This window comes from Blennius ocellaris (assembly GCF_963422515.1).
Source record: "Blennius ocellaris genome assembly, chromosome: 16".
Lineage (NCBI taxonomy): Eukaryota > Metazoa > Chordata > Actinopteri > Blenniiformes > Blenniidae > Blennius > Blennius ocellaris.
In genome coordinates, this window is record NC_137665.1 from 21,614,854 (window position 1) to 21,632,277 (window position 17,424).

Consider the following 17,424-nt stretch of genomic DNA (forward strand, 5'->3'; position numbering starts at 1 on the left):
GAAAAAGGACAAAACGTTCAGGGTTTTAGAAGGTGAATTAATTAACAAACGACACAGGAACTTAAAAAAAAAACACATTAAAAAAACAAGGTGGAAAAGAATAAGAGAAAACGATCTATAAACAACGTGAGGAAACAAAAGTCTTCCTCTCTTGAAACTCACCTGGCCGCTTCGGGCAGGTGTCGCCCCGCCCCCCAGAGTGACGTCACAGACGAACCCGTGTTTCTGGATTTGTGTGAGCAGCAGGTGGAGAGAGAGACGGGCTGAAGGTAAGACAGAGCGATCTGCTTCTTTGAAAAAAGATCAAACAACTTTGTGTGAGACGGAGGAAAGTTTCCAGAAACGGGAACTTTTGTGGAAAGTTTGTTGTGTTTGTGAGGGGAAAAAACCCCCCAAAACAACAAAAGTTTCCATCGGAGCGTCAAAGTGCAGCTGCTTTCACTTGAGTCGTTTCCTGAGCTGCAGGTTTTTCATTTGGACATGTGGGAGTGTGAAGCAGAGGAATGGGAGGAAAAAAGAAAAAAACGGCAGAAGGAGAGAAGATGTGACGAGAACGGCCACATCTGGTGTTTTGACTAACAAACAAACAAACAAACAAACACGTGATGCCTAAAGCTCTAAACTCAACGGGGGAAATCCGACAAAACGGTTTGAAATGAATAAAATACGCAACTTGTTTTACACTTTTACACGGAGATGTGAAACGACAGAACGCGTTCTGTGGCAGGGAGGAGGAAGCATCAGGCTGAGAGGCTGCAAACATCTGGCGACACGTTTTAAATAAAGTTTAGTCTCGATTTAAAACGTGACGCAGCAGTGACGCTGGACGGCGGGACGAGGTCTGACATGAGGGGAAACAACAAGTACTGGGAAAACTAAAATAGATAAATAAATCAAACTAACACACACAGAAACCTGAAGCCCAGCAGGGAGGCGGCACCATCAGGCACCGTCAGGCACCATCAGGCACCACTGTCTCTCATGCGCTTCATTTCATCAACATTACGGGTGAATTTGACCAAGAGCACAAGAAAATTACTTTTAATTTGAAAAGTAACCTATAATTTTAAAAATCATGTTTCATCAATTTGGCAGAGATTAATTAAATAAGTGAAAGTGACAGTAAAATTACTTTTAGATGACTAAAGGCTTCAGAGTGTGTGTGTGTGTGTGTGTGTGTGTGTGTGTGTGTGTGTGTGTGTGGCTCCGCCCCCCACCTGAACGCCGTGGCTTCACCTGCACTGGTTTTATTCCAGATTTAAAAGGCATGACTCAGCGTATATATTTTTTTTTGCAGCGTTGGCACATTGTGAAGTAACTAGTTACAGTTACTGCATTACTTGTGTTGCTGCTGTGTAGAAAGTTTAGCATTAGCAATCTGAGATTATGGAGCTTCTGATGGAACTTCAGCTGAACCTCAGGACTCGTTCATCACAGTGAACCTCTACTGGTCTAGGAAGACCCGTGACCTCTGACCTCTGCCCTCTGACCCGTGGTGTGCAGGGTGCAGCGATGGCAGAGGCAGCAGCTCCAGACTTGTTTTCCGAGCAGGAGTTGACTTGTTCCATTTGTTTGGATCTGTTCAACGACCCTGTTTCAACCCCCTGTGGACACAACTTCTGCCAGGTAACGTCTCCACCCGCTACACCGCCTGTACCTCACCTCTACCTCACCTGTACTCCACCTGTACCTCACCTGTACCTCACCTGTACCCCACCTATACTCCACCTGTACTCCACCTGTACTCGTCCCTCTTAACTCTTCTCCACCTGTACCTCAATTCTGGCTTTCTGATGTGTTTTTAGTTACACTGTCTCAGGAGTTCCAGGTGTTTTCTTTAGTCTCACGTGTTCCAGGTGTTTTCTTTAGTCTCAGGAGTTCCAGGTGTTTTCTTTAGTCTCACGTGTTCCAGGTGTTTTCTTTAGTCTCAGGAGTTCCAGGTGTTTTCTTTAGTCTCACGTGTTCCAGGTGTTTTCTTTAGTCTCAGGAGTTCCAGGTGTTTTCGTTAGTTTCAGGTGTTCCAGGTGTTTTCATTAGTCTCAGGAGCTCCAGGTGTTCCAGGTGTTTTTGTTAGTCTCAGGCGTTCCAGGTGTTCCAGGTGTTTTCTTTAGTCTCAGGTGTTCCAGGAGTTCCAGGTGTTTTCGTTAGTTTCAGGTGTTCCAGGTGTTTTCTTTAGTCTCAGGAGTTCCAGGTGTTCCAGGTGTTTTCTTTAGTCTCAGGTGTTCCAGGAGTTCCAGGTGTTTTCGTTAGTTTCAGGTGTTCCAGGTGTTGTCATTAGTCTCAGGAGCTCCAGGTGTTTTCATTAGTCTCAGGAGCTCCAGGTGTTTTCATTAGTCTCAGGAGCTCCAGGTGTTTTTGTTAGTCTCAGGAGTTCCAGGTGTTTTCATTAGTCTCAAGAGTTCCAGGTGTTCCAGTTGTTTTCTTTAGTCTCAGGTGTTCCAGGTGTTTTCGTTAGTTTCAGGAGTTCCAGGTGTTCCAGGTGTTTTCATTAGTCTCAGGAGTTCCAGGTGTTTTTGTTAGTCTCAGGAGTTCCAGGTGTTCCAGGTGTTTTCATTAGTCTCAGGAGTTCCCGGTGTTCCAGGTGTTTTCATTAGTCTCAGGAGTTCCAGGCATTCCAGGTGTTTTTGTTAGTCTCACGTGTTCCAGGTGTTTTCTTTAGTCTCAGGAGTTCCAGGTGTTCCAGGTGTTCCAGGTGTTTTCTTTAGTCTCAGGTGTTCCAGGAGTTCCAGGTGTTTTCGTTAGTTTCAGGAGTTCCAGGTGTTTTCATTAGTCTCAGGGGTTCCAGGTGTTCCAGGTGTTTTTGTTAGTCTCAGGAGTTCCAGGAGTTCCAGGTGTTTTCATGTGTTCCAGGTGTTTTCTTTAGTCTCAGGTGTTCCAGGAGTTCCAGGCGTTCCAGGTGTTTTTGTTAGTCTCAGGCGTTCCAGGTGTTTTCTTTAGTCTCAGGAGTTCCAGGTGTTCCAGGTGTTTTCTTTAGTCTCAAGTGTTCCAGGAGTTCCAGGTGTTTTCGTTAGTTTCAGGAGTTCCAGGTGTTTTCATTAGTCTCAGGGGTTCCAGGTGTTCCAGGTGTTTTTGTTAGTCTCAGGAGTTCCAGGCGTTCCAGGCGTTCCAGGTGTTTTTGTTAGTCTCAGGCGGTCCAGGTGTTTTCTTTAGTCTCAGGAGTTCCAGGTGTTCCAGGTGTTTTCTTTTGTCTCAGGTGCTCCAGGTGTTTTCGTTAGTTTCAGGAGTTCCAGGTGTTCCAGGTGTTTTCATTAGTCTCAGGAGTTCCAGGTGTTTTTGTTAGTCTCAGGAGTTCCAGGTGTTCCAGGTGTTCCAGGTGTTTTCTTTAGTCTCAGGTGTTCCAGGAGTTCCAGGTGTTTTCGTTAGTTTCAGGAGTTCCAGGTGTTTTCATTAGTCTCAGGGGTTCCAGGTGTTCCAGGTGTTTTTGTTAGTCTCAGGAGTTCCAGGAGTTCCCGGTGTTCCAGGTGTTTTCATTAGTCTCAGGAGTTCCAGGCGTTCCAGGTGTTTTTGTTAGTCTCAGGCGTTCCAGGTGTTTTCTTTAGTCTCAGGAGTTCCAGGTGTTCCAGGTGTTTTCTTTAGTCTCAGGTGTTCCAGGAGTTCCAGGTGTTTTCGTTAGTTTCAGGAGTTCCAGGTGTTTTCATTAGTCTCAGGGGTTCCAGGTGTTCCAGGTGTTTTTGTTAGTCTCAGGAGTTCCAGGAGTTCCAGGTGTTTTCATGTGTTCCAGGTGTTTTCTTTAGTCTCAGGTGTTCCAGGAGTTCCAGGCGTTCCAGGTGTTTTTGTTAGTCTCAGGCGTTCCAGGTGTTTTCTTTAGTCTCAGGAGTTCCAGGTGTTCCAGATGTTTTCTTTAGTCTCAAGTGTTCCAGGAGTTCCAGGTGTTTTCGTTAGTTTCAGGAGTTCCAGGTGTTTTCATTAGTCTCAGGGGTTCCAGGTGTTCCAGGTGTTTTTGTTAGTCTCAGGAGTTCCAGGCGTTCCAGGTGTTTTTGTTAGTCTCAGGCGGTCCAGGTGTTTTCTTTAGTCTCAGGAGTTCCAGGTGTTCCAGGTGTTTTCTTTTGTCTCAGGTGCTCCAGGTGTTTTCGTTAGTTTCAGGAGTTCCAGGTGTTCCAGGTGTTTTCATTAGTCTCAGGAGTTCCAGGTGTTTTTGTTAGTCTCAGGAGTTCCAGGTGTTCCAGGTGTTTTCATTAGTCTCAGGGGTTCCAGGTGTTCCAGGTGTTTTTGTTAGTCTCAGGAGTTCCAGGCGTTCCAGGTGTTTTTGTTAGTCTCAGGCGGTCCAGGTGTTTTCTTTAGTCTCAGGAGTTCCAGGTGTTTCAGGTGTTTTCTTTTGTCTCAGGTGCTCCAGGTGTTTTCGTTAGTTTCAGGAGTTCCAGGTGTTCCAGGTGTTTTCATTAGTCTCAGGAGTTCCAGGTGTTTTTGTTAGTCTCAGGAGCTCCAGGCGTTCCAGGTGTTTTCTTTAGTCTCAGGAGTTCCAGGTGTTTTCGTTAGTTTCAGGTGTTCCAGGTGTTTTCATTAGTCTCAGGAGCTCCAGGTGTTCCAGGTGTTTTTGTTAGTCTCAGGCGTTCCAGGTGTTCCAGGTGTTTTCTTTAGTCTCAGGTGTTCCAGGAGTTCCAGGTGTTTTCGTTAGTTTCAGGTGTTCCAGGTGTTTTCTTTAGTCTCAGGAGTTCCAGGTGTTCCAGGTGTTTTCTTTAGTCTCAGGTGTTCCAGGAGTTCCAGGTGTTTTCGTTAGTTTCAGGTGTTCCAGGTGTTGTCATTAGTCTCAGGAGCTCCAGGTGTTTTCATTAGTCTCAGGAGCTCCAGGTGTTTTCATTAGTCTCAGGAGCTCCAGGTGTTTTTGTTAGTCTCAGGAGTTCCAGGTGTTTTTGTTAGTCTCAGGAGTTCCAGGTGTTTTCATTAGTCTCAAGAGTTCCAGGTGTTCCAGTTGTTTTCTTTAGTCTCAGGTGTTCCAGGTGTTTTCGTTAGTTTCAGGAGTTCCAGGTGTTCCAGGTGTTTTCATTAGTCTCAGGAGTTCCAGGTGTTTTTGTTAGTCTCAGGAGTTCCAGGTGTTCCAGGTGTTTTCATTAGTCTCAGGAGTTCCCGGTGTTCCAGGTGTTTTCATTAGTCTCAGGAGTTCCAGGCATTCCAGGTGTTTTTGTTAGTCTCACGTGTTCCAGGTGTTTTCTTTAGTCTCAGGAGTTCCAGGTGTTCCAGGTGTTCCAGGTGTTTTCTTTAGTCTCAGGTGTTCCAGGAGTTCCAGGTGTTTTCGTTAGTTTCAGGAGTTCCAGGTGTTTTCATTAGTCTCAGGGGTTCCAGGTGTTCCAGGTGTTTTTGTTAGTCTCAGGAGTTCCAGGAGTTCCAGGTGTTTTCATGTGTTCCAGGTGTTTTCTTTAGTCTCAGGTGTTCCAGGAGTTCCAGGCGTTCCAGGTGTTTTTGTTAGTCTCAGGCGTTCCAGGTGTTTTCTTTAGTCTCAGGAGTTCCAGGTGTTCCAGGTGTTTTCTTTAGTCTCAAGTGTTCCAGGAGTTCCAGGTGTTTTCGTTAGTTTCAGGAGTTCCAGGTGTTTTCATTAGTCTCAGGGGTTCCAGGTGTTCCAGGTGTTTTTGTTAGTCTCAGGAGTTCCAGGCGTTCCAGGCGTTCCAGGTGTTTTTGTTAGTCTCAGGCGGTCCAGGTGTTTTCTTTAGTCTCAGGAGTTCCAGGTGTTCCAGGTGTTTTCTTTTGTCTCAGGTGCTCCAGGTGTTTTCGTTAGTTTCAGGAGTTCCAGGTGTTCCAGGTGTTTTCATTAGTCTCAGGAGTTCCAGGTGTTTTTGTTAGTCTCAGGAGTTCCAGGTGTTCCAGGTGTTTTCATTAGTCTCAGGAGTTCCCGGTGTTCCAGGTGTTTTCATTAGTCTCAGGAGTTCCAGGCGTTCCAGGTGTTTTTGTTAGTCTCAGGCGTTCCAGGTGTTTTCTTTAGTCTCAGGAGTTCCAGGTGTTCCAGGTGTTCCAGGTGTTTTCTTTAGTCTCAGGTGTTCCAGGAGTTCCAGGTGTTTTCGTTAGTTTCAGGAGTTCCAGGTGTTTTCATTAGTCTCAGGGGTTCCAGGTGTTCCAGGTGTTTTTGTTAGTCTCAGGAGTTCCCGGTGTTCCAGGTGTTTTCATTAGTCTCAGGAGTTCCAGGCGTTCCAGGTGTTTTTGTTAGTCTCAGGTGTTCCAGGTGTTTTCATTAGTCTCAGGAGTTCCAGGCGTTCCAGGTGTTTTTGTTAGTCTCAGGCGTTCCAGGTGTTTTCTTTAGTCTCAGGAGTTCCAGGTGTTCCAGGTGTTCCAGGTGTTTTCTTTAGTCTCAGGTGTTCCAGGAGTTCCAGGTGTTTTCGTTAGTTTCAGGAGTTCCAGGTGTTTTCATTAGTCTCAGGGGTTCCAGGTGTTCCAGGTGTTTTTGTTAGTCTCAGGAGTTCCAGGAGTTCCAGGTGTTCCAGGTGTTTTCATGTGTTCCAGGTGTTTTCTTTAGTCTCAGGTGTTCCAGGAGTTCCAGGCGTTCCAGGTGTTTTTGTTAGTCTCAGGCGTTCCAGGTGTTTTCTTTAGTCTCAGGAGTTCCAGGTGTTCCAGATGTTTTCTTTAGTCTCAAGTGTTCCAGGAGTTCCAGGTGTTTTCGTTAGTTTCAGGAGTTCCAGGTGTTTTCATTAGTCTCAGGGGTTCCAGGTGTTCCAGGTGTTTTTGTTAGTCTCAGGAGTTCCAGGCGTTCCAGGTGTTTTTGTTAGTCTCAGGCGGTCCAGGTGTTTTCTTTAGTCTCAGGAGTTCCAGGTGTTCCAGGTGTTTTCTTTTGTCTCAGGTGCTCCAGGTGTTTTCGTTAGTTTCAGGAGTTCCAGGTGTTCCAGGTGTTTTCATTAGTCTCAGGAGTTCCAGGTGTTTTTGTTAGTCTCAGGAGTTCCAGGTGTTCCAGGTGTTTTCATTAGTCTCAGGAGTTCCCGGTGTTCCAGGTGTTTTCATTAGTCTCAGGAGTTCCAGGCGTTCCAGGTGTTTTTGTTAGTCTCAGGCGTTCCAGGTGTTTTCTTTAGTCTCAGGAGTTCCAGGTGTTCCAGGTGTTCCAGGTGTTTTCTTTAGTCTCAGGTGTTCCAGGAGTTCCAGGTGTTTTCGTTAGTTTCAGGAGTTCCAGGTGTTTTCATTAGTCTCAGGGGTTCCAGGTGTTCCAGGTGTTTTTGTTAGTCTCAGGAGTTCCAGGAGTTCCCGGTGTTCCAGGTGTTTTCATTAGTCTCAGGAGTTCCAGGCGTTCCAGGTGTTTTTGTTAGTCTCAGGCGTTCCAGGTGTTTTCTTTAGTCTCAGGAGTTCCAGGTGTTCCAGGTGTTCCAGGTGTTTTCTTTAGTCTCAGGTGTTCCAGAAGTTCCAGGTGTTTTCGTTAGTTTCAGGAGTTCCAGGTGTTTTCATTAGTCTCAGGAGTTCCAGGCGTTCCAGGTGTTTTTGTTAGTCTCAGGCGTTCCAGGTGTTTTCTTTAGTCTCAGGAGTTCCAGGTGTTCCAGGTGTTTTCTTTAGTCTCAGGTGCTCCAGGTGCTCCAGGTGTCCCAGGTGCTCCAGGTGTTCCAGGTGAGTTGACTCCTCCCTCTCTGTGCAGGTGTGTATTGGCGGCTACTGGGCGTCCAGCTCCGTCTGCACCTGTCCTCTGTGCAAGCGCCAGTTTGACGAGCGTCCTCTGCTCAGCATCAACAAAGTCTTCGCGCTCATCGCAGACAAGTACAAGGTCACCCGCTATGGCGCCGCGGGCGGGACGCCGGCGTTCGGGAACGGGTTGCCGGGCGCCACCGCCACGCCGATACCCGCCACAAACACCAACCCGTTCCTGTCGCCCTCGGCGGCGGCGGCGGCGGCGGCGGCGGGCGAGGAGGTGGTGTGGTGTGACGTGTGCACGGGTGTGAAGCAGCCGGCCGTCAGCGCCTGCCTCACCTGCACGGCGTCCTACTGCGCCGAACACGTCCAGCCGCATCACACCTCCACCTTCTACGCCAAACACCCGCTGATGGACCCCAAAGAGGCCCTCAGGGGCCTCACCTGCTCCTTACACCACCGCCTGCTGGAGGTCAGTGGAACTACACCCACCGTCACCACGTCTGACCAGTGGAGGAGTTTTTACACGTCTCGGTGTTTTACTATGGAGCTCAGATGTTTGGTAGTTTGATGTTGCCCGTAGTTGACGGACATAGAGGAGTTGACAGACGCTTGTGATTTACAGTTGTCTGTGGTTTACAGTTGCCTGTAGTTGGCAGGTGGTGGTAGTTGACAAATCCAGTAGTTGACTTCTGATAATAATTTGTCTGTAGTTGACCAATGCCCATAGTGGACAGACGTCTGTAGTTGATGGACACCATAGTTGACAGATGCTCGTAGTTGACGGACTTAGTAGTTGACAGATGCTCGTAGTTGACACACTTTGTAGTTGACACACTTTGTAGCTGACAGATGCTCGGAGTTGACGGACTCAGTAATTGACAGATGCTTGTAGTTGACACACTTTGTAGTTGACAGATGTTCGTAGTTGACACGCTTTGTAGTTGACAGGTGCTCGTAGTTGGCAGATGCTCGTAGTTGGCAGATGCTTGTAGTTGACACACTTTGTAGTTGACAGATGCTCGGAGATGACAGATGCTTGTAGTTGACACACTTTGTAGTTGACAGATGCTCGGAGATGACAGATGCTCGTAGTTGATGGACTCGGTAATTAACAGATGCTCGTAGTTGACATTTGTCTGCATTAGTTGACAAACTGCCACAGCTGACAGATGTCAGTAGTTGACCAACGCCCGTTGCAATAGACTTCCGTAGTTGACAGTTGTCTGGAGTTTACAGACGACGTTAAACGACAGTAGCTTATCGACGTCGGTCTCTTCCGCCATGTTCTGCCGGGACGTCTGTTGTTCTGCTCCTCACGATGCGTTCACTGCACAGGTTTACTGTCGGACATGTCAGCGCTGCATCTGCGCCATCTGCGTCCTGGAGGAGCACCGAACACACAAAACCGTCTCCGTCCAAACCGAGCGACTCGGCAAACAGGTGGGGAGGCCGTGGGAGGCGGAGCTTCGGTGGCGGGCCGCCATTCACCTGGTCTCACCTGGTCTCACCTGTGTGCACAGAAACAAGTGGCGAGGACGGAGCAGGAGATGCTGAACCGGATGAAGGAGAAGGAGATCCGTCTGGGCGAGCTGAAGAGGAAGCTGGAGACCGTGCAGGTCAGACGTCACATTCTAAACTTGTCCTGGTCAAAGTGACGGACCGAACTGACCGGGCGGTGGCTGTGGGCGGGGCTTATCTCAGAACTACGCCGACCGGGAGCGTGGCGAGGTGGAGCACCTTCTGGACGAGGTGTCCGGCTCTCTGGACAGGATCCGCTCTCAGGTGGTCGGCGGGATCCAGAGCCAGCTGGACGCCGTGATGTCCAAAGGGACGGGGCTGGTGAACGGCTTGGAGGCGGAGCTTGACCAGCTGACGGACAGGAGGAACGACCTGGAGGTCCAGGCCACCAGTCAGGACCACATCGCCTTCCTGCAGGTGAGACGCAACGAGTCCGGGGTGGACTGAGGTCACAGACGCTCCCGGCGTCTTCCGGTCGGCTCAGGAAGCTCCTCCTCCTCCCCCAGAGCTTCGAGGAGGCGGTGGCGCCTCTGGCGGAGGAGCGGCAGGACGGGGACGGGGACGACGAGGACCTGTCGCTCCACTTCTACCTGCTGGACGTGAAGAGCAGTTTGTCCGACGTCAAAGAGAAGATGGACGACGTCCGCATGGGCGAAGGACGAACGCGAGGATCCAGAGACTCCAGAGACTCCAGAGACTCCCGTGAGTTCCTGCCAGCGCCGAGCCAGATGTTTACTGATGTTCTGTAGTTCACAAGGAGGATGTCCACATCTGGCATCAGACATTTCAGTGTGTTTCAGTGTCCTGATGTGTTTCACTGTGTTTCATTGTGTTTCACTCTGTATCATTGTGTTTCAGTGTGCTTCAGTGTCCTGATGTGTTGCTTTGTGTTTCAGTGTGTTTCACTGTTTCACTGTCCTGTCCTGATGTGTTTCACTGTGTTTCATTGTGTCTCACTGTGTTTCAGTGTCCTGATGTGTTGCTTTGTGTTTCAGTGTCCTGTCCTGATGTGTTTCAGTGTCCTGTCCTGATGTGTTTCACTGTGTTTCAGTGTCCTGATGTGTTTGTGTGTTTCAGTGTCTGATGTGTTTTAGTGTCCTGATGTGTTTCAGTGTCCTGATGTGTTTGTGTGTTTCAGTGTCTGATGTGTTTTAGTGTCCTGATGTGTTTTATTGTGTTTCACTGTGTTTCAGTGTCTGATGTGTTTTCAGTGTCCTGATGTGTTTCAGTGTCTGATGTGTTTCAGTGTCCTGATGTGTCTGATGTGTTTCAGTGTCCTGGTGTGTTTCATTGTTTCAAAGTGTTTCAGTGTCCTGATGTGTTTCATTGTGTTTCAATGTGTTTCAGTGTCCTGATGTGTTTCATTGTGTTTCAATGTGTTTCAGTGTCCTGATGTATTTCAGTGTCCTGATGTTTCAATGTGTTTCAGTGTGTTTCAGTGTCCTGATGTGTTTCAGTGTATTTCAGTGTCCTGATGTTTCAATGTGTTTCAGTGTCCTGATGTGTTTCAGTGTGTTTCAGTGTCCTGATGTGTTTCAGTGTCGTCCGGCGACCTGATGGCTGCAGAAAGCCTGGCCAGCCTGAGAGGAAGCACCATGAGTCTGAAGAAGAGTCAGTGGTCTCTGAGAGGTTTGTGTCGCCGTCCAGAGCTGCAACTGTAGAAGCTCAAGTTAGAAACACCCAAACTCACTTCTCCTCTTCCTCCTCTTCCTCCTGCAGACCTGAAGAAGGGCAAAGCTGTGTCAGGTACGTAGTCCTCAATCTGTGTGTGTGTGTGTGTGTGTGTGTGTGTGTGTGTGTGTGTGTGTGTGTGTGTGTGTGTGTGTGTGTGTGTGTGTGTGTGTGTGTGTGTGTGTGTGTGTGTGTGTGTGTGTGTGTGTGTGTGTGTGTGTGTGTGTGTGTGTGTGTGTTCTCAGCACCAACTTCTTGTCTGTTGTGTTTCAGGACATAAAAAGGCTCGACTCTACATGGGTGAGTTCTCTTTTTTGCCGCCGTTTCTGTTATCTGCGCTATTTAAAAGAAAAAAAAAAGGTTGTGGGTCTGACGCCCGGGTTCTCCTCCTTGCAGACGACGTGAGCCTGAACCCGGTGACGGCGTACCCGTTCCTCATCCTGTCGGAGGACAGGAAGCAGGTGAAGCGGGGGGAGAAGCTGCAGTTCTACAGGACCAGCCAGCAGAGGTTCGACGTCTGGTCCTGCATCGTGGCCAAGGAGGGCTTCCACTCCGGGCGCCACTACTGGGAGGTCTGGGCTGTTTCTGTTTTGTTTGTTTTTTGTGGGGGGGCGGGGGGGGGGGAGGTTCAGAATGTCGCCGTGTAAACGCAAAGAAATATGAAAACAAACAAACCCCGGCGTTTTGACGCTGTGTCTGCCTGCAGGTGTTCGTGGGAGAGAATAAAGACTGGAAAGTGGGCGTGGTCAGCGAGTCGGCGCAGAGGAAAGGCCTCTTCGACATGAGTCCCTCCAACGGGTACTTCACCCTCTGGTGGAGCGGCAGCCAGCTGCGAGCGCTGACCACGCCCCCGCTGACCAAGGTCCGCCTCCGACTCCGCCTCCTCTGGGTCACACTGACCGGGAAAATAGCGCCGTCACCACGTTTATTAATTCAACTTTAAGGTTCTTCTTCTGTGGTGCAGAAGAATAAACATCCTGAAAGTGTCTAGATTTTTGCACGATAAACAAACCAAATGATTCCTACCGAAAATGTCTATGCTGTCAACATGAGGCATTCTGGTGCAAACTGCAGTCAAGCTTCTCCTGTCGCTGTTGCATTCTGGGTATTTTTACTAATACAGAGGCGAGTTGCTAGATAGAGACGAGCTTCCAGCAGCTCATATCTCAGCTCGGGTCTCAGTCTTGTGTTGTTTCTGCTCCACTTAAAAAAAAAAAAAAAAAATATATATATATATATATATATATAAATATATATAATCTTTTTTTTTTTTTTTTTTGTAAATTTACATGGTATCTATCTTTTTATTGACTCCACATTTCAGGTTTGGTTTGTTTACACTTTCTGACTCTTTCTCTTTAATTCCACTCTTTCAAATATTTTTCTTTCTCTGAAATTTCTACATTTTTGAATATTTCAACTTGGATTTGGTCGAAATCTAAGCTTTTAAACAAAACAAAAAAAAATCCAGGGCCGGGACAGTAGTATAACTTTTAAGAATTTATTTCTGACATTTCAATTTTTGTGATATTCAACTTTTTAAAATGTTTTTTTTTTAACATACTTTTACATTTTTACAAAATTACCAAAAAACATTTTTTTTTACTTCATTTGTTCAATTTTGATTAAATGTTTTTGTATTTTGGCTTTAAACTTGTACATTTTTAAGATGTACAAAATTCAAAATTAGCTGCTTATAGTCCAAAAAATAGTGATTTGGACATTTTGAACCTCCTGCTGTCTCTGATGTCTCTCTGCCCCCCCCCCCCCCTCCCCACACACACAGGTGAAGACCCCCCACCCGAAGCTGCGTCAGGTGGGGGTCTTCCTGGACCTGGAGGAGGGTCAGGTCTCCTTCTACAACGTGAAGTCGGGTTCGGAGCTCTACAGCTTCACCGGCTCCGAGTTCACCGAGAGGATGTTCCCTCTGCTGGGCACCGGAGACAAGGAGGTGCCCCTGGTCCTCATGACCACCCAGCACCAGCTGGCCTGAGGGACCGGGACCCGGACCAGGATCAGGGGTCAGAATTCAGTAAAAGTGTCATTCACTTAAAATCCACGATACAAAGCATTTAACTTCATAAAGTTACAATTTTCGACTTCAAAATCACAAATATAAAAAAATGTCTTTGAAAAAAACAAAAACCTCGAGAAACATGAACTTAAAACATTTAACTGATCCTGAATCCTTTATTTATTTATAAACATTCAAATAAACTAATTTCAGCAACATTTTCTCAACAAAAGCAAGTCTTATTTCCATTGTTTTTATTTACGCTACTCATTTTCCTTCATCTCGCACACAGCGTCCTCTGGTGGCCGTCAGATGAACTTCAGCTTCAACTATCAACAACTTTAACGGGAAAGTCTGACAAAGTCTTTGCAAATGTAACGTTTTTGGTGAATTTATTGTAAAAAAATCACTGTTTTTATCCCTAACAGAAATAAAAAGAATAAACAAAAAACATTTATTTTTAAAGTAATTTTTTGGCTCTGTGGTGCGTTCACTGCCCGTAAAACCGACAGCGGTCGGGAAAAAACACGCCACAAACGTTGAATCATTCAAGTCCATATTTTATTTAACATAAATCATATTGCAGTCGATGTGAACAGCCGCAGTTTCAATATACACAATAGAACCCCAACATTTTTAAGCCCCTCCCCTCTTCTAAGATCCCGCCCACATCCCCCTCCCCCACAAATGAAAATCAAGTACCCCCCCTCCCCCCACAACCCCGCCCACATCACCCCTACTCGTTTAAACAACCACACCCCCTCCCCCCTTCTGACAACAGCCCCGCCCACATGATATAATGCTCCACCCACCAGCATGTATGTGTGTGTGTGTGTCACCAGAGCAGCAAACTCCAACTCTCATTGGCCGTCGCCTCCAACGCTTGCGTCCGACGGTAACAGCGCCACCTGCAGGTCAAGTCGCCGTCACAAGAATCGTTTAGCTGAGAGGAACTTTCCTTTAAGGCATGTGCTCCTTTTTTTTTTTTTTTTTGTAACTCAAGCCCCTCCCACCAATGTGCGTAACAATCTCCCCGCCCTCTGCATGACATCATCACTATAGGCTCCTCCCACAGACGTCCAGAGTGAGTTTGGAGTTTGCTGCAGGTCAAAGTTGGTGAGGGGGAGGGGGAGGGGGGGGGCGTGTCCTTGTGACCAGCGTTGACGTCACACGCGAAGCAACGTAAAAAATAAAGACAAAAAAAAAAAAGAAAAGAAATCACGTGGGTATCGTTATCGGCAGCGTCGCCCCAAACATTCCCCGACTGCTTCCCCCGTCGCCATCGTCTTCCTCAGCTGGTCGCCGTCCGAGTCCTCCCGCCGTGTGTTCTGTGCCCCCCCCCCCTCCCCCCGACCCCCGGTGGTGTGTAAACGGTTTAATGCTGCATTTTTAAACAAATGTCGGGAGTTTCTTCTTCTTCTTTAGTTTAAAAAAAAAAAAAAAAAAAAGCATCTTGTGGCTGCGTTCGGTCGCTGCAGCTCCTGATTTCTGCCCACAGGTTGGACTGAGGAGGAGCAGCAGGAGGGGGGGGGGGGGGGGGGGGTTGATTGGGGTGGGGGGGAGGGGGTGGGGGGGGGCTCACGGTACGCCAAGTTATTTAAGACATCTCTCGAAGTAGGTGGCGCCGACGTAGCCGCCCCGCAGGGAGCGGTGGACGTTCTGCTCAAACAGCCGCCGGTTCGTCTGCAGGACCTCTGCTGCCTCCTTGTTCAGGGGGTCCTCTGGGTTTGGCTCCTGGGGGGGTGGAGGTGGAGGTGGGGGGGAGGGGGTCAAATGTTTGTGTCTCACAAGGTGGTGTGTGTGTGTGTGTGTGTGTCACTCACTAGAAATAGATACTGTAGACCGTAGATGATGGAGTTTATCGTCAGCACCGGCTTCCAGTCCTCCCTGAGAACACACACAGCGGACACACGTTACCATGGTAACCACGGTAACCCCCCCCCCCCCCCCCCCACCCCCCAAAAAAAACCCCTCTGTGACCCCACCACTTCAAACACACACCTTAAAATGTTTAGGCAGACGTTTCCCTCCAGGTCGATGTTGGGGTGATAAACCATCGTCTCACACTTCACTTTCGGGGGGTCGTGAGGGTAACCCTGTCCTACCTGCAAGCACACACACACACACACACGCACGCACACACACACAATTTACTAACGTCCTTCACACAATTTTGCTTTAACCATTTGTCTGCGTGTGTGTGTTTTGACACTGATCTCACCTTAAAACTGAAGATAAATTTTCCTCCTTTGTAGAACCCCTGAGAGAAAAAACACACATTTAAAAACAATAGTGTGTGTGTGTGTGTGTGTGTCCAGTGTTTCCAGTTCCTGCAATGTCGTTGCTCCTAAAACATCTGCTCCTCCTTCACTGTTTCTAAGTCCCCTGATGTTTTTCTCACGTCGCCTCACTGAAACCGTTTTTCCCACCCGTGGCGTGCTAGCGGTGCGCGCTAGCGGCGCGTGTCTCACCTCGTCGGGGGAGATGATGAGTCTGAAGTTGAGCAGGTCGTCATCGTCGGGGAAGTTGATCTCACACGTCTTTGGCAGGTTCAACTCATTGATGTCTGGAACACAGAAGCAGCGTTACGAGGCGGGAAACCAACGCCTTCACAGCACTCGGCTCAGAATCGCCGCCACACCGACCAGGCCGACATTCTGTTTATGGAATTTTGGCGCAAACGGGTTTCCAGTTGAAAGAAAACACACTGGTGCTACTATTTCCTGTCTGAATGAGAAAAACTAAATTAGACAAACACTCTAAACCACTGCTGAATATTCTGCATGTGATGTTTTAATTCTAACAATCATTCATACTTTCACAGTATTAAAAGTCACATCAAGCATATTCAGATTTAATAAAGTTATACAATCGGGGAAATGTGTTATTTTCAGTTATGAACACTTTGTGATGTTATGGTGGCGAACTTGGAAAGTTTCTGTACTTTGATGTGAAGAACAAACTGAAAACAGCGTTTGTTGTTATTTAATGAAGCATCAAATTAGTGTTTGCAGGTATTATGGGATGCGACACATAGATCTTTATAATAGAACATGTTGCAAAATATATTTTGGATTTGAAGGTTGTCTCATTGACGTTCTACTCAAATATGAGTCGGTTTTCGAGGTTTTCTCTGCGCGAGATGAGCTGAAAGTGTTTCAGTTGAGCTCTTTTAACCAATCACGTCGCAGGATACGACTGAAGAACAGCCTCCGGAGAAGAAAAGCTCCGTCATGAAGACAGATTTGGATCATGTTGGACGCGTGTTTCAGAAGAAGCGTCACGATCCTGACGGCCCTGCGGCTCCTGACGTCGCTCCACGTCTGGATCGATGGCGTCGTTATCTTCCCGGCCTCCAGACTGTGTGTGTGTGTGTGTTTTGACGGAGGACGTGTTGGAGCGTCCCGTGGAGGACGAAGTGACCGCCTTCTCCTGTGGCTGCAGACACACGATGAAAGCGTTGCTCCACAGAGATGTCGGTTTGATCCCCATCTTCTCACGGGGTCAGGGAGGCCGGAGCTGTCCTGGCCACTGGAGGTGGATCAGGTGGTGGTGAGGTGGTTCAGGTGGTGGTGAGGCGGCTGGAGGTGCTGGTCAGTAAACCAGGTGAGACCAGGTAAACCAGGACATGAAGCGCGTCACTGGAATTACCTGAACCTGACGTCACACTGCACCCCGAAGTGCTGCGGTTTCAGCGTGACCCTTGACCCCTCCTGTCCACCAGGCGACTTGTCCCACTGACAGGATGACTAGCTGGTTAGTGCTGCCTCCCCCTCGGGGACCTGACACGGCAGGTTGCCCGGTTAAACACCCGGTAATCAGCGAACCAGTCTTTTATCAAGCGGCTGACAGACGCCGACCGGCTGTCAGACGGTCCCTGGTTTCGGGGGTGTCCCTGGTTCCGGACCGTTCGCTGCGTGCGAGCCGCGGCTCGGTCTGCGTTTTGTTTTCAGTTAGCAGTGGGTTAGCTTAGCAATTAGCCTGTTAGCTCGTAGCCACGGCTCGGTTCACCCGGCGCGGTGCGGACCGGTGGGTCCCGGCCTGCGCGCTGGGTCAGCCAGCCGGGGCTCACCGGTCACCGGCTGGAGAGAGAGAGAGTTGCGGGCTGGAGGTGTGTTGCCTACCTTTCTGTATCCGGAGCTGGGCCGCGCTGGCTTTCTTGCCGCCGGCTCCGGTCCTGTTTCCTCCGGCAGACTCCTCGTCTTTCTTCTGCTGCTTCAGAGAAAACAGCTTGATCATCTTCACGGCTTCGGTCTGCTGCCTCTACTGGGAGTCTCCCCGCGGTGTGCCGCTCCGGCCGGGTCGTGGCTGAACGTCGGGAGGGTCAGTAGGGTCCTGTGGCTCCGGGACGAGGACGGAGCCGGTGCGTCTGACGGGAGAGTCACGGAGCGCTGCTAGCCTGTTAGCCTGTTAGCATGAGGAGAGGCCGGGGGGGAGGGGAGGGGGAGGGGGGAGGGGGGGGGGGGGTAGTGTGTTACTGTGTCACAAAAATAACACACAACGAATAAACACAATAATGACACAAAACACATTTTATTACAATGAAGAGAGGCACGACTAGGAGAACGAATCCAGCTCCGTGTCATTTAACCGACTTTTTTTTTCTCAACATTCGTGTGACTTATACTTATTTATGTTTTTCGACAATCAAAAACCACAACTCCCGTGATGCCTTTCGGCTGCGGACG

The 17,424-nt window shown here is 48.6% G+C and overlaps 2 protein-coding genes across 2 annotated transcripts; one reads left to right on the forward strand and one right to left on the reverse strand.

Moving 5' to 3' along the window:
* Positions 1-247: 247 nt before the first annotated feature.
* Positions 248-13,156, forward strand: btr30 (bloodthirsty-related gene family, member 30). The gene is made up of 14 exons (XM_080511242.1): positions 248-269; positions 1,504-1,626; positions 7,541-8,002; positions 8,869-8,973; positions 9,054-9,149; positions 9,235-9,468; positions 9,558-9,753; positions 10,591-10,680; positions 10,771-10,797; positions 10,996-11,022; positions 11,119-11,294; positions 11,429-11,584; positions 12,509-12,743; positions 13,029-13,156. The coding sequence occupies exons 2-13, from the start codon at positions 1,513-1,515 to the stop codon at positions 12,713-12,715; spliced, it is 1,890 nt and encodes a 629-aa protein (XP_080367368.1). The 5' UTR covers positions 248-269; positions 1,504-1,512; the 3' UTR covers positions 12,716-12,743; positions 13,029-13,156.
* Positions 13,157-13,531: 375 nt separating this feature from the next.
* On the reverse strand, positions 13,532-17,143 carry ube2m (ubiquitin conjugating enzyme E2 M). The gene is made up of 6 exons (XM_080511270.1): positions 16,861-17,143; positions 15,208-15,302; positions 14,958-14,996; positions 14,738-14,841; positions 14,560-14,623; positions 13,532-14,470 (listed from the first exon to the last, which is right to left on the reverse strand). Exons 1-6 carry the CDS (start codon positions 16,973-16,975, stop codon positions 14,330-14,332), a joined length of 558 nt encoding a protein of 185 aa, XP_080367396.1. The 5' UTR covers positions 16,976-17,143; the 3' UTR covers positions 13,532-14,329.
* Positions 17,144-17,424: the final 281 nt, after the last annotated feature.